Genomic DNA, 16,421 nt, shown 5'->3' with positions numbered 1-16,421 from the left:
CTTTGAAAAACCTGCAGCCCCTGCAGGGAGCATGAAGGAGCCCCCAGGGCCATTGCTGAGCAAGGCTCCCCAGGGACTCCTTGCAGCAGATCCTTGAGGCCACTGGGATGTGGGCTAGGGGGGGATGCTGAGGGCAGCACAAGGGGCTGACAGTGCCCAGCCTGGCTGGGGCTGTGCCAGGAGGCCCCAGGGCCTCAGGACAAGGTGTCTCCTCCCAGCCCTTGCTGGCACAGACCCTGCTGTGCCCCAGGGCACCAAGACTTGGCTTCTCTTTGTCCCCACCTGTCAGCACTGCCTGCAGTTCTCTGCTCTGCCTGGGGCCTGGGGACACTTGCTCAGTCGTGTCCCTCGGTGGGACCCATTAAAAGTCCAAGAAACTTTGGAGTTGGATTCTGCCTTGGAGTTCTGGAGAGGTTTCTTCAGCTGCCTCTCAGGGACTGATGTTCAGGGCCTGAGCACAAAGCCCCAGAGGCTGATTAAAGTCCTTGTGCCATGTCTGTGCTGCTGAGCTGGGCTGGGCTCCTGGCACAGAGGCAGCTCCTGCTCACCAAGAAGAGCTTCAAAAGCACATTTCTCTGGATGAGCAGCTCTTGTGCCAGCCCAGCAGGGCTGGGGGCACTGCCTGCAGCCAGCCCGGGCACAGCACAGAGGCACAGAGAGCTTCAATCAGTCAGGGCTGGGAAGGGGCTGAGAAGTGCCTGGGGCACAATCACTGCCCGCCCTTGGCACAGGAACCTCTGGCTGCAGGACAATGCAGCTGCAGCTCCTGGAGCCATCTCCTCAAGCTGCAACATGCCAATGCCTGCAAAGCCTGTGAGTACATTCTCTGCTTGTCTCTTGTGCAGAGCAGCCAGGGGTGCCCAGGGCTGTCCTGCAGAGCAGGGTCCTGCAGCCCAGGGCGCTGTGCTGGGGCAGGGACTCTGCTGCCTGCCAGGGACAGCTCTCAGCCAGCCCTGGCAGCTGCTCCCAGCACTGGGGGACAAGATCTGGGTGGCAGGAGACAGCTGGTGAGGCTTGGAAGTGTTCTCCTTGTGTGGGGAGGATGCTGCATTGTTCAGGAGTGCTCCCAGCATGGCATTTAACTGCAGAACATTTCCAAGTAGAATGTACAGGGAGCACAGCAAGGCAGGGCCTGAATAAAAGGTAAGCCCCTTCTTTATTAATCTACTTCTCTAGGTTGCATGGATGGGAAATTGCACACAGATATTCATCCCTCAGTTCAGGTGGAGAATTTTTTTTTTTCCTCAGATCTTACAAAACCAGGCAGTGAAAGAAATCAGCCCTTAGGGGCAGCATCAGTTTTGCTTTTCCAAGAGCTCCTTAAGGTTTTTACCATGTTTCCATCAGAGCCTGCAGAGCCAGAGCTGCCCCTGGGCAGTGCCTGAGCTGGGAGGGCTCTGCAGGGCAGAGCTGAGCCCCCAGGGCTGGGCTGGGCTCTGGCAGCACTGGCAGGGCCCAGCCCTGGGCACAGGGAAGCAGCTGCTGGCAGGGACAGCTCCAGGCAGCAGCGCCCTGGGCAGGCAGTGGGGGGAAAGTGCCCCCAGGCTGTGCTGGGATATTTCAAGTCCTCTCCAAACCCAACTATTCCATGATTACTTTTTTTACAGATCCCCATGCCAAGGCATATCAAATGTCGAACAGCAGCTCCATCAGGCACTTCCTGCTGCTGGCATTGGCAGACACGCGGCAGCTGCAGCTCCTGCACTTCTGCCTCTTGCTGGGCATCTCCCTGGCTGCCCTCCTGGGCAACGGCCTCATCATCAGCGCCGTAGCCTGCGGCCACCACCTGCACACGCCCATGTTCTTCTTCCTGCTCAACCTGGCCCTCGCTGACCTGGGCTCCATCTGCACCACTGTCCCCAAAGCCATGCACAATTCCCTCTGGGACACCAGCAACATCTCCTACACTGGATGTGCTGCTCAGCTCTTTTTCTTTCTCTTCTTTATTGTAGCAGAGTTTGCCCTCCTGACCATCATGTGCCACGACCGCTATGTGTCCATCTGCAAACCCCTGCACTACGGGACCCTCCTGGGCAGCAGAGCTTGTGCCCACATGGCAGCAGCTGCCTGGGCCAGTGCCTTTCTCTATTCACTGCTGCATACAGCCAATACATTTTCCCTGCCCCTGTGCCATGGCAATGCCCTGGGCCAGTTCTTCTGTGAAATCCCACACATCCTCAAGCTCTCCTGTGCCAAATCCTACCTCAGGGAACTGGGGCTTCTTGGTGTGGGTGCCTTTTTGGCATTTGGTTGCTTTGTGTTCATTGTTTTCTCCTATGTGCAGATCTTCGGGGCTGTGCTGAGGATCCCCTCTGAGCAGGGACGGCACAAAGCCTTTTCCACCTGCCTCCCTCACCTGGTCGTGGTCTCCCTGTTCCTCAGCACTGCAGCGTTTGCTCACCTGAAGCCCCCCTCCATGTCCTCCCCATCCCTGGATCTGGCCCTGTCAGTTCTGTACTCAGTGGTGCCTCCAGCCCTGAACCCCCTCATCTACAGCCTGAGGAACCAGGAGCTCAAGGCTGCAGTGTGGAGACTGATGACTGGATGCTTTCAGAAACATTAAACTGCTGGGCAATTTCTGGAAATCACTTGCAATAGAAGTAGTATTGGATACTTCTCATTGCTTTGGCTGTGGGGTTTTTTCTTTTGTTTTACTTTTTTCTGATTTTGAACAAAGACATATCATTCCTCTAGGCCATTTCTCATTTTGTTTCTCTCCACCTTCCCTGTGGCCATAGACTGTCTCAATGAGGGGCTGTGCTATTGAGAGGAATAGAGGATTTGTCTTTACAAAATATCTGTGGGTCTGCTGGTAGATAAAACTAGCTCTGGAAGATAAAAGAAACAACGTGAAGGATTCCACTGATTGATGAATGGAAAAAGAGATTTGCTTTTACAAATAAACTTTACGTTTGCTGATAAATGAAATTAGAGATTGAGAGATATAAAAAACAATGGGAAGAAAAATCCCTAAATTCCATAAGAATTAAAAAGTAAAAGGGAGGGTTATACATTAGAGGGAAATCTTTGGAAAATCTTTGGTATCAGGCCTATCGGGGAGTCTGTACCCATCAAGTACCTCAGCCAATATGGAAAGAGAGAAGGGAAATGCAGCCAGGAAATTAGCAAAAAAAGATGGCTGCATCCTGTAAAAATTCAAGAGATCCCAAGGGAATTCCCCATGTCTTCTCCCTTTATTCGAATAATGCTAGAAATGACTCCCCTGTCTCCATTTTGGACATAAAACTCTGGTGTTTGTGGATTAATGTTCCTAACACTCTCTGTGGCTTTAAATGAACTAAAGGATGTCCCAGCAGAGTTTTCTGCAGAGATGCCCTTTTGTTTCCTTCTCTGGAGCTGCAGCAGCAATGTCTGTGTGCAGAGCTGGGGCAGATCAGTGCTGGCCCAGCAGCTGTGCCCAGCAGCAGCAGCAGCAGCAGCACTTGGTGTTGCCAGTGCTGCTGCCGTGGCCCTGCCCCGCTGCCCTGGTGGCCCTGGTGTTGCTGCAGGGCCTGAGTGCTCTCGGGGCCGGGCACAGCCCTGGGGGTGGCAGTGCCAGGGCTGCAGCAGGGACAGGCCATGGGCACTGCTGGGGCAGCGCTGACGCCTCAGCCCAGGCCCTGGGGGCTCCAGGCTCCTTGCCCAGGCTCTCTCAAGAACACGGCCAGGCCAATGCTCAGCACAGAAACCCCCGTCAGCAGCCCCAGGCTGGCCGTGGGCAGGCTGGGGGCAAACAGCATGGCTGGGGCTCTGCAAGGGCCCTGGGGCAGACGGGAAGGAGCAGCAGAGCAGGGGCTGATCCATGCCCAGTGTGCTGCACAGCCCAGGGCAGCGTCCCAGAGCGTCCTCATGCAGCTGCCAACAACATCCCCCCTCTGCAGCCCTGGCCTCTCCCCCAGCTCACACAGGTGCCCCATCCTTGCAGGCACAGACACGGCAGCACTGCCTCAGCAGCCCCTGTTTGCATTGCACACAGCAGGGCCAGCACCCCCATGCTGTTGCTGTGGGGACATGAACCTGAGGGAGCACAAATGCCATCAGCCCCTGGGGCCAGCCAGGGCTGGGGTACACCCGGGAAACCACTCAGCTTTGTCCTGGCCTCTGCACTCAGCCAGAAAGTTTGTTCCCATCAGCTGGGAGTTTCCTGTGCCACTGCAGACGCTGTTGCTCAGAGCCAGGGCTGCCTGGCAGCCACCCCCAAACTGCCCTGAGCATTTCCTTGGCTTCTCCTTTTCTTTCTTTACTCTTCCTGCTACAAATTTCTCCCGAATGCCCACCCCAAAGGGTTTAGAACTGGACACAGCATTTGAGGTGCTGCCCAAGCAGTGCCCAGCACAGGGGAAGAATCCCTGCCCTGCTCCTCCTGGCCACACCATTCCTGATCCATGCCAGGAGCCATTGGCCTTCTTGCCCACCTGGGCACACTGCTGGCTCATGTCCAGCCTGCTGTCCATCAGTGCCTGCAGGTCCCTTTCTGCCTGGCTGCTCTCCAGCCACTCTGTCCCCAGCCTGTAGTGCTGCAGAGGTTGTTGTGGCCAAAGTGCAGGACCTGGCACTGGGACTTGTTAAACCTCACCTTGTTGGATTTGGGCCCTGGATCCAGCCTGTCCAGGGCCCTGTGCAGAGCCCTCCTACCCTCCAGCAGATCCACACTCCCAGCCAACTTAAGTGTCACCATGGTTCCATGAGGCCCCAGAGTGTCCCAATGGTCTCCATGACTCCATGAGACCTCCCAGTGTCACAATGTCCCTTTGGTTCCATGGGAAACCTTGGTGTCAGAAAGTCCTTTGGATCCTTGTGCCCTGCAGTGTCACAATGGATCCTTGGTCTCCCAAGGCCCTGCTGTGTCACAATGGATCCTTGGTTCCATGAGGTCTGGCAGTGCAGCAATGCTCTCCTTGGTTCCACTGTGTCACAATGGCCTCTTGGTCCCAAGGGCCACCACGGTGTCAAACATGTTTCCTTCATTCCAGGGGTCCCTGAGGAGCAGCACTGGCCCCTTGGTTCCATGGGGCCCTGCAGTGTCACAATGGCCCCATCGTGACACCAGGTCCTGCTCTGTCACAATGCTCTGCATGGTTCCACAAGGCCCTGCAGGGTCACAGTGGCCTCTGTGGTGCCACCAGGACCAGGACCCAGACTGTCACCATGGACTCCTTGCTTCCATCCAGCCCCACATTGTCACCATGGCCCCTTGGCTCTGGGCTGCCATGTCGTACACAGTGTCACCATGGTCCTCTTAGTGCCACCAGGCCCCGCAGTGTCACAATGGCCCCTTGTTTCCCCAGGGCCCTGCAGGGTCACAATCATCAGAGAATCAGCCAGGCTGGAAAAGACCTTGGAGAGCATCAAGTCCAACCTGGCACCCAACACCACCTTGTCACCCAGACCATGGCACTGAGTGCCACATCCAGTCTTTCTTTAAACACTTCCAGGGATGGTGACTCACCCACCTTCCTGGGCAGCCCATTCCAATGCCCAATCACCCTTTGTTTTAAGAATATTCCCTATTGTCCAGCCTAAACTTTACCTGGTGCAGCTGAAGGCTGTAACTTCTTGTCCTGTCACTGTTCCCTGGGAAAAGAGCCTGACCCCCACCTGGCTGCACCCTCCTGTCAGGGAATTGTAGAGAGTGATGAGTTCTCCCCTGAGCCTCCTCTTCTCCAGGATAAACAACCCCAGCTCTCTCAGCCACTCCTCACAGGACTTGTGTTCCACACCCCTCACCAGCCTTGTTACCCTTCTTTGGACATGCTCCAGCCCTTCCAGGTCCTTCCTAAATTGGGGGGCCCAGAACTGGACACAGACCTCGAGGTGCTGCCCAACCAGTGCCCAGCACAGGGGAAGAATCCCTGCCCTGCTCTTGCTGGCCACACCATTCCTGATCCATCGGAGTGCCAGGGGTTGGATGAGGGAAATGGTGGGGAGGGCGTAGAGACAGAGTCTGATTGATTGTCAGCCATGAAGGGTCTTGATTTTCCTATCTATTCAAACTGCACAAGGAGGTACCTGGATTCAATGCCAACTGGAGATTGCACATAATAATATATCAACAGGAAAAGAAAACCTAAATAGGACCTAAAAATTCTTTTCTCGGTGTCTTTTAAAATAGAATTTATTCAGTTTGAATACACTACTGAAATCTGTCAAATTAACTACAAAGGATTTGAAAATTAAAATCAAATTACTCCCAGAGTCTTGGCTTGTTAAGGGCCTGGGACACTGAATTCCTGCACTGAAGAGCTGAAGGCTGAACAAGCCTCTGGAGCAGGAAAATTCAGCAACGGCCTCCAAGTTGCTGAGGATGTCAGCAGCCCCCATTGAGGCCATCTCTGCCCAGAGACTTTGGGGGAATGGGCAGATGTCATGGTTTAGGGCAAATTTGGAGGAGAATTTCCAAATTAGGGCCCCTCCAGTAAGCAAACCCACACGGCCCCTCCCCCCAACCGGTTTGGGAAGGATTCCTCGGAGAGGAGTGGAAAGAACCTGTTTATTTAACAGGCACAGCACCCCCAGCACACAAAATGAACAATACCGGATGACACCGCTCTGAAAAAAGATGACAAATTCAGAAAGTCTCTCTGGGGGTGGTCGCTCTGTTATCAGGCCCTCTGGTGCTGGGGCAGCTGCTGCAGGCCACAAGGTGCAGATTCTTGGTGTTTCCCAGGTCCCAGTCCGCAGCAGGTTCAAAATGGTCAGAAAAAGGAAAGGAGAAACAGTCCAGGAAGAAATTGGACAGTTTAGCTAAACTAGCTCATGAGCAAAAGCAAGCAGAAGCGAAGCAAGCAAGAGTGAGAGAGCAAAGCAAAGCAAAAGCAGAAAAAGCAAAAGCTGCAGTCTCTGTGTCCCGCCAGGCTGATAAGAAAACCAAAACAAAACTTTCCCTCTTCAGAGCCGGTCTTAAAGGTACAGAACATAATATCCAACATTAACAGAACACATGAATGGGGATACAAGCATCATAACGTCACGCTGGGACATTCCACCCCTTTTCCCCATATCATCAACATACTACCACACATCATGCATTTATTCACACAAAATTTTCATCTGCTCTCCCAAAAATTACAAGCAATACCCATCATGCCCTCATCACATCCCCACACTGGACGAGTGAATCCATGCCCTATGCTACAGAGCTGCAGGATTTCCCCTTTTCACTTTACTCACTCAAAGCTCCATCTTTCACTTGCTCAGACCTTCGACACTTGCATATTTCCTTCTCCATCTTCCACTTGCCCAGACCTTCAACACTTACACATTTCCTTCTGTCTCATGTTTGTATGGTTTAATGTACAGACAATGGCAGTAACATCCAATGAACAGTGATATTGCATATCATTCTCACCCCACAATCAGATCTCCCTATGGTACACATCGTGTTATTCCATCTCTTTGCATTATCCACCATGTGCAACCTGGTCCCTGAGAAAAGACAACCCCACAAATGGGTTTGTCTGTACTCCAGGCAGAATTGATCCACACAGTCTTCCCTAACAAACCTCTGACACGCACCACTGGGACTTTATCTCCATCTGTTATATTCAGGGACTCAGACTGGGCAGGACCTGCTGGGTTGGTGGAACTTCAGGTGCTAACTAACCAGGTGGCCTTTGCTAAATGCTGCTCCCAATTTTTGAAAGATCCCCCACCCAAAGCTTTCAGCTGGATTTTTAGTAGTCCATTGTACCTCTCCACTTTGCCTGCAGCTGGTGCATGGTAGGGGATATGGTACACCCACTCAATGCCATGTTCCCTAGGCCAGGTGTTGATAAGGCTGTCCTTGAAATGAGTCCCATTGTCTGACTCAATCCTCTCAGGGGTGCCATGTCTCCACAGGATTTGCTTTTCAAGGCCCAGGATGGTGTTCCGGGCAATAGCATGAGACACAGGGTGGGTTTCCAACCATCCAGTGGTGGCTTCCACAATGGTCAGCAGGTAGCGCTTGCCCTGGCGTGTCTGAGGCAGTGTGATGGAGTCAATCTGCCAGGCCTCCCCATACTTGTACTTGGACCATCGCCCACCATACCATAGGGGCTTCACTCGCTTGGCCTGCTTGATGGCAGCACACGTCTCACAGTCATGGATAACCTGAGAAATGCTGTCCATGCTTAAATCCACCCCTCGGTCTCTTGCCCACTTAGAGGTGGCATCTCTGCCCTGATGGCCTGAGGCATCATGGGCCCATCGAGCTAGGAATAACTCTCCCTTGTGTTCCCAATCTACGTCTATCTTTGACACCCCTATCTTTGCTGCCTGGTCTACCTGCTCATTGTTTTGGTGTTCCTCATTGGCTCTACTCTTGGAGACATGGGCATCTACATGGTGGACCTTCACAGGTAGCCTCCCTACCCTGGTAGCAATGTCTTTCCACTCTTCAGCAGCCCAAATTGGCTTTCCTCTACGCTGCCAGTTGGGCTCATTCCACCTCTCTAGCCATCCCCACAGAGCATTGGCTACCATCCATGAATCAGTGTAGAGGTAGAGCTTCGGCCACTTCTCTCTTTCTACAATGTCCAGGGCCAGCTGAACAGCTTTGAGTTCTGCAAGTTGACTTGATCCACCTTCTCCTTCAGTGGCCTCTGTGACCTGTCGTGTGGGGCTCCATACGGCTGCTTTCCACTTCCGGTTCATCCCTAAGATGCGACAGGAACCGTCAGTGAAAAGAGCGTAGCGCGTTTCCTCTGGGGGCAGTTGGTTACATGGAGGAGCCTCTTCAGCCCGTGTCACTGCTTCTTGTTCCTCTTCATCAGTCAGACCAAAGTTCTCACCTTCTGGCCAGTTTGTAATTATCTCCATGTGGTGGTTTGACAGGAAATGTGTTTTTTTGGGATGCTATGTTTTGGGCCAATGGATATTCAGGCTTTAATATTGGCATTTAACCTGGCCATTAGGACATTGGATCCGCCTCTGAGAACACGGGGTTAAAAGCAGAGCTCTCCCCTGGGAGGCTCTCTTGGGTTTCCAGTGGGAAAGAGTTCGGGTCTCTGCCCCGGCCCAGCTGCTGGCTGGGCAGGGGGAGGGGAAAGCCATGTGGCCAGGAGAGGTAGGCCTGAGCCCGGGGGTGGAAGGGTGGAAGAGAGAGAGAGAGAGAGACACCGGGAGTTATCGGGCAGCCCCCCCTGAGAGACATAGAGAGAGAGAGAAAGAGCTGCTGCCTGGGACTGTAACCTTGAAACTGGATAAACATGGGCCTGTGCCGGCAGCACGGCTGGGACGGAGAAGAAGGGGGGGTGCAGCCGGCCGCTTGTAGGAGCTTTTAACCCCTTTTTGGAGAATGAGAACTTTACAGAACATTGGCCTCTCCTAGAAGAGAGATAGAATGGGAAATGGAAGAAAGAAATGTGCAAGTGTGAGAGAGGTCTGGGCGAGCAAGAGATAGTAGAAGAGTAGAGAAGAATCCTAGTGGGAAGAGATGATGGAGTGGCTTTTGCTGGACTCTTTTTATACAGCCATGGACAGAACCATGTTCCTTGTGATACAGAGACTGCATCTAGGGGGAGGCAATGCCTCAGAACCAAGAGGGTTCAGTGTTGGTGCCCCTCGGCCCCAGGGGGTGAAAAAATATGGGAGGGACAGGTGTCCCAAAGGAGAGATTGTGGGGACAGGTGTCCCAAAGGAGAGACTGTGCCTTTTTTGGATCGGGACAGAGCATCCTTAAAAAAAGACAACCCTAGAAGCAGCTCTGGTCCGTGTTCAGTGGTGAGAGCACTGGACATGAAAGGAAGAGGTCACAACGGCAGATGTACTCCGGGCGGTGCCACGAGTGACACGGAAACACACGAGGCTTCAGCTGTGTTTCCAGGGGAAGCCCATGGTAAAAGAAGGACTCCTCTCCTCTGGATGAACTGAGGATTGATTGTCTGAAGGGTGGTGCTGGACCGAGAGTTGGTGATTTGGGGAATAGATGTATTGTGTTGGAAATTTGGTGGGGGGAGGAGGAAATGTATTTGTAAGGTTTTCATTTTCCCTGTGTGTGTTCCTTTTTATCTATACTTGTAGTGTGGTTAATAAGGTTTTGTTTTCTTTCTTCCCTAAGTAGGAGCCTGCTTTGCTTATTCCTGGTCACATCTCACAGCAGAAACCAAGGAGAGGGTATCTTCATGGGGGCACTGGCATTGTGCCAGTGTCAAACCATGACACTCACCTATTTTCCAAACACTGGAATGGGCTCTCTGCTTTTGTTTTTATGAAAAAAAAAAAAAAACCCATCCCTCTTCTCTAGGCACAAATATTTTAAATTAGGACTCCGCATTCATAATTTCAAATATCCAAGGGTTGCTCCAAGCAAACCTGCCAGGAAAGACAGGTCAGGCTTGCCTTGGCCTCTGGTGGTTGCCATTCATCAGCTCCTGAAACATGGGGGCTCCGTGGTTTCCTTCCTATGGAGACCAATGTGACACTTGGGAGCCTTGTGAAATGAAGGGGCCATTGTGACACTGCAGAGCACCATGGATCCATGGGACCATTGTGATACTGCGGAGCCTCATGGAACCAAGGACATCCCTGTGGCTCTGCTGGGCCGCATGGTCCCAAGGGGCCAGAGCAAATCAGCAATGTGGGAGTTAGCCCAGCTGTAACTCAGAGTGAGACAGATTTAACTCTGAAAGAATTGGGGATGAGTTTCAAGCCCTGGGAATCATTTGTTTAACTTAGGGTGAGCTTGAGAGTTCCCCCATAAGCCTTTAGTGTTGCTATGCTAACTTGTCCACGTTCTACTCCCCTATTGGTTACTTGTTTCCCCTATTGGGTTATTGTTCCAGAGTGTTCTACCCTCAAGTGTACATGTTGTTTCTTCCCCTTTGTCTCGGGTCTTTGGATCCTGCCCCTCATACTGTTCTCGACTTCTCCATGTTTATTATTTTTCACCCTGTCATTAAAGTTCCTTTTAAACAACTCCATTGATCCTGCCCCTTTTCATTTTTGCCACCCTCGCCGTGAAGTCAGGGAACCAGAGAGGTTTGTCACAGCCACCTTCACTGTGATCTTTGGCGCCCAAACAGGGACCATGACACTCAGGGCTCCTTGTGTCAGTCACGTCAGCTGGGGTTGGCTGATGGATAGGCCAGCGCTCCCCGGGATTTTGGATTGTGCCCGGCCCAGCGGATTCATCGTTGCTTTGAGGGACCTTGCCCAGGATCGGCAGGGACAACGAAGGTTTCACCTGCATAGGATTGCCGGTGGGTTTGGGGAAATGCAAGACATTTATTGCCCATTTTGCCACTGTGTTTGTACAATAAGCACCCATGTCCCATAATTGATTTGGGGTCCTCCGGTGGCTCTTCCCCATAAGGCAGAGAAAGAGAAAAATGGGAAGCCAGATGTCCAAAGTAGAAAGAAGCATATATGGATGCTTTAAGTAATTCTCACTGATCATGACCAAATATTTTCAAAGAAGAAATTAAAATCAATTATGAGGTGGATCATTAAAAATTTTCCAGAGGCCTTTCCTGATGAAATCCATACCACTGAATTTTGGGACTCATGAGAGTTAACTGTACAACTTTCAATCAAAAGGGACCCCATTTCAGCCCCCATGCTCCCCATCTACCACACCACCCTTCACCAGAAAGCAGTGGGTTGAAAACTCAATCCGTTGGTCACTCCTAACCCGGGACCTCCCCTCAAACCTGCCTTTCTCAGACCTTCCACGATGGTCCAAGATGGCAACGGCCATGCTGTCTTGGAGCATCATGCCCTGGAGACTCAAGATGGAAGGAGCCTGAATGTGGCTCGGGAGCCCAACCATCCTCCCTCCATCTTGGCTCCTCCACTTCCTGCTATCACAGCCTTCTCTTCCACCCTGAACGAACCTCCAGACTCCACCCCCACAACTGCGGGTCACGCCCCCACTGTCAATCATTCCACCTCCACCCTGGGCCATGCTCCAGAAGACCAGCCTGGAAGTCCGCCATCCTAAATCAAGGCCCTTTCTCCCCAACACCTGACAAAATGGCAGCGCCCTTTGCCTCACCCTCTGGCAACAATATAACCCCATGGTCAACGATACTAAGCCCAACTGTCACACTATTTCTAATCTGAATGTTTTTGCTCCAAGTTATTCTTCCTCCCCAGAAGACAGTTTGGATTCCCCAGAGCCACCTCGCCCCTCAATCCCAGAATATCCCTGTGAAAGGAAGAAGACCTGCAAATAGTCTCGAAATTACTTATTGCCCCCGTATGTTATGAAAGAAGGAGGCAGAATCCCAGGTATCAACCATTGGTTTACGGGGAAATCAAGGATCTGTGTAGGGCAGCTAAAGATCATAGGAAGGACTTACCTTGTTTTAATGGCCTAATGAGGGCCATGTTTACAGCACATGTCTTAACCCCCTATGATTTAAAATATATTATGACCATGTTGTTGTCACCTACAGAATACACCCTGTGGGAAGGGGGATGGAAGTGTTTACTAAATCAATTAATAGCAGACTATGCTAATAATGAGGCAAGGGTGGAATTGACAATCAACCATCTAGCTGGAGAAGGACAACACAGCCTACCAGATGATCAAGCAGCAGGTATCCCCAGAGAAGTATTGGATGATATCAAAGAGATGGCATTGAAAACTTTAATCCAGGTGTCAGATGGTAGCACCCCCAATTTGGACTACCTTGGGTGGCTGCAGCTAAAGCTTTAGGACAATCAGACCATCCTGGGTGCCTGTTAAGTAAGCAAACCAATGCTGCCTCCCTCACATTGAGTGGCTGCTCTCAGACACAGAGACCATCAGACACGCCACCTTGCAGAACAGCGATAGAGTTTTTACTCTGGGCACATGGGCATGGCTGTGTAGACTCTGAGGGCATGTGCTGCATGAACCTCTCCAGCCACAGCGAGTCAATCCACAAGAGCATTCAGGTACTGAAGGAAGGGTTCAAGAAGCTTCAAGTGGAAAACAAAGACTGGTTCAATAAACTCTTCCAATCCAAGGGACTAAAGGGTTGGATGATGTCGAGCTGAAACAGAACTTATAATTCTCTTATTGGTTGTTGTTGTATTGTTAATTGTCCCATATTTATTTGGATGCTTTTAGAAAGTCTTACAAAATACTTTCAGTTCCATCTTTGTGTTAAAACAGAAAGGGGGAAGATACCCAACAAAGGCTACTCATGGACTCCTTGGAGGAGAGAATTGGAGGCCAGGATGGCCCAAAAACCTCCCAGAGACTCAGTGTGGGAAGGAAAATCCTTAAAAGTACCTAAAAGTATTCTTAAATCCATAAAGTACCTGAAAAACCTTGAGTATCTCAAGGCATTAATGAGCCCCACTGAGTGTGAGTACAAAGCTCTCCAGGGACTCATTAAAGCAGATAATTGGGGCCATGATTGCACAAACCTCTCACAGAGTCTGTATCAAAAGGGAAACACCAAGGACCTTAAAATAACTCAAGTACCCTGAAACATTAATGATCCCCACTGAGTGTTGTTACTGACAAGGGCTCTCCAGGGACTAATTACAGCAGATAATTGGAGGCCACGATTGCACAAAGCTCTCAGAGAGTCCAAGGCAAAAGCCAAAGCCAAAGTCCTTTGAAAAACCTGCAGTCCCTGCAGGGAGCATGAAGGAGTCCCCAGGGCCATTGCTGAGCAAGGCTCCCCAGGGACTCCTTGCAGCAGATCCTTGAGGCCACTGGGATGTGGGCTAGGGGGGGATGCTGAGGGCAGCACAAGGGGCTGACAGTGCCCAGCCTGGCTGGGGCTGTGCCAGGAGGCCCCAGGGCCTCAGGACAAGGTGTCTCCTCCCAGCCCTTGCTGGCACAGACCCTGCTGTGCCCCAGGGCACCAAGACTTGGCTTCTCTTTGTCCCCACCTGTCATCACTGCCTGCAGTTCTCTGCTCTGCCTGGGGCCTGGGGACACTTGCTCAGTCCTGTCCCTCGGTGGGACCAATTAAAAGTCCAAGAAAGTTTGGAGTTGGATTCTGCCTTGGAGTTCTGGAGAGGTTTCTTCAGCTCCCTCTCAGGGACTGATGTTCAGGGCCTGAGCACAAAGCCCCAGAGGCTGATTAAAGTCCTTGTGCTGTGTGTGCTGCTGAGCTGGGCTGGGCTCCTGGCACAGAGGCAGCTCCTGCTGACCAAGAAGAGCTTCAAAAGCACATTTCTCTGGATGAGCAGCTCTTCTGCCAGCCCAGCAGGGCTGGGGCACTGCCTGCAGCCAGCCCGGGCACAGCCCAGAGGCACAGAGAGCTTCAGTCAGTCAGGGCTGGGAAGGGGCTGAGAAGTGCCTGGGGCACAATCACTGCCAGCCCTTGGCACAGGAACCTCTGGCTGCAGGACAGTGCAGCTGCAGCTCCTGGAGCCATCTCCTGCAGCTGGAACATGCCAATGCCTGCAGAGCCTGTGAGTACATTCTCTGCTTGTCTCTTGTGCAGAGCAGCCAGGGGTGCCCAGGGCTGTCCTGCAGAGCAGGGTCCTGCAGCCCAGGGCGCTGTGCTGGGGCAGGGACTCTGCTGCCTGCCAGGGACAGCTCTCAGCCAGCCCTGGCAGCTGCTCCCAGCACTGGGGGACAAGATCTGGGTGGCAGGAGACAGCTGGTGAGGCTTGGGAGTGTTCTCCTTGTGTGGGGAGGATGCTGCATTGTTCAGGAGTGCTTCCAGCATGGCATTTAACTGCAGAACATTTTCAGGTAGATTATACAGGGAGCACAGTAAGGCAGGGGCTGCATAAAAGGGAAAATCCTGCTTTTTATTTTACTGCTCTGGGTTGCCTGGATGTGAAATAGCACATAGATATTCATCTCTGATTTCAGGCAGTAAAAAATAAAAACCATTTCTCTTATATCTGAATAAACTGGGCAGTTACTGAGATGAGCACAGGGTCCCTTAAGGCAACATCTGTTTTGCTTTTCCAGCCTCCTCAGGGTTGCTCTGACGTTGCCATTAGAGCCTGCAGAGCCAGAGCTGCCCCTGGGCAGTGCCTGAGCTGGGAGGGCTCTGCAGGGCAGAGCTGAGCCCCCAGGGCTGGGCTGGGCTCTGGCAGCACTGGCAGGGCCCAGCCCTGGGCACAGGGAAGCAGCTGCTGGCAGGGACAGCTCCAGGCAGCAGTGCCCTGGGCAGGCAGTGGGGGGAAAGTGCCCCCAGCCTGTGCTGGGATATTTCAAGTCCTCTCCAAACCCAACTATTCCATGATTACTTTTTTTACAGATCCCCATGCCAAGACAGAACAAATGTCCAACAGCAGCTGCATCAGGCACTTCCTGCTGCTGGCATTGGCAGACACGTGGCAGCTGCAGCTCCTGCACTTCTGCCTCTTGCTGGGCATCTCCCTGGCTGCCCTCCTGGGCAACGGCCTCATCATCAGCGCCGTAGCCTGCGGCCACCACCTGCACACGCCCATGTTCTTCTTCCTGCTCAACCTGGCCCTCGCTGACCTGGGCTCCATCTGCACCACTGTCCCCAAAGCCATGCACAATTCCCTCTGGGACACCAGCAACATCTCCTACACTGCATGTGCTGCACAGCTCTTTTTCTTTATGTTCTTCATCTCAGCAGAGTTTTGCCTCCTGACCATCATGTGCTACGACCGCTACGTGTCCATCTGCAAACCCCTGCACTACGGGACCCTCCTGGGCAGCAGAGCTTGTGCCCACATGGCAGCAGCTGCCTGGGCCAGTGCCTTTCTCTATTCACTGCTGCACACGGCCAATACATTTTCCCTGCCCCTGTGCCATGGCAATGCCCTGGGCCAGTTCTTCTGTGAAATCCCACAGATCCTCAAACTCTCCTGCTCTAAATCCTATCTCAGGGAACTTGGGCTTCTTGGTGTTAGTACCTGTTTAGGACTCGGATGTTTTGTGTTCATTGTTTTCTCCTATGTGCAGATCTTCAGGGCCGTGCTGAGGATCCCCTCTGAGCAGGGACGGCACAAAGCCTTTTCCACCTGCCTCCCTCACCTGGCTGTGCTCTCCCTGTTTGTAAGCACTGCATTGTTTGCCTACCTGAAGCCCCCCTCCATCTTCTCCCCATCCCTGGATCTGGCCCTGTCAGTTCTGTACTCGGTGGTGCCTCCAGCCCTGAACCCCCTCATCTACAGCCTGAGGAACCAGGAGCTCAAGGCTGCAGTGTGGAGACTGATGACTGGATGGTTTCACAAATATTAAACTGCTGGACAGTTTCTCTAAATCAATTGAAATAAAAGTCATCTTCTATACTTCCTTTTAGTTTGATTCTGGGGTTTTTTTCCTTTGGTTTAGGTTTTCCATATTGTCCACAGAGAAATGTCACTTTTTGTGCTATTTCTCATTCTCTTTCTCTCCACCTTCCCTGTGGCCACAGACTGTGTCAATGAGGGGCTGCACTCTTGGTGGCTTTAAAGTAACTAAAGGATGTCCCAGCAGAGTTTTCTGCAGAGATGCCCTTGTGTTGCCTTCTCTGGAGCTGCAGCAGCAATGTCTGTGTGCAGAGCTGGGGCAGATCAGTGCT

General features: G+C 52.3%; 1 protein-coding gene across 1 annotated transcript; it reads left to right on the top strand.

The window, feature by feature from the left end:
- Positions 1 to 15,166: 15,166 nt before the first annotated feature.
- On the top strand, positions 15,167 to 16,099 carry LOC129133379 (olfactory receptor 14I1-like). The gene has a single exon (XM_054653106.2). It carries the CDS (start codon positions 15,167 to 15,169, stop codon positions 16,097 to 16,099), a length of 933 nt encoding a protein of 310 aa, XP_054509081.2.
- Positions 16,100 to 16,421: the final 322 nt, after the last annotated feature.

Source organism: Agelaius phoeniceus (assembly GCF_051311805.1).
Source record: "Agelaius phoeniceus isolate bAgePho1 chromosome W unlocalized genomic scaffold, bAgePho1.hap1 SUPER_W_unloc_1, whole genome shotgun sequence".
In the NCBI taxonomy this organism is placed as follows: domain Eukaryota; kingdom Metazoa; phylum Chordata; class Aves; order Passeriformes; family Icteridae; genus Agelaius; species Agelaius phoeniceus.
Note: the sequence above shows the minus strand (reverse complement) of the source record. Positions and strands in the feature narration are given on the sequence as shown.

What these genes read in the sequence shown, in the direction of transcription:
- LOC129133379 (XM_054653106.2), top strand. Translation starts at nt 15,167, where the DNA reads ATGTCCAACAGCAGCTGCATCAGGCACTTCCTGCTGCTGGCATTGGCA.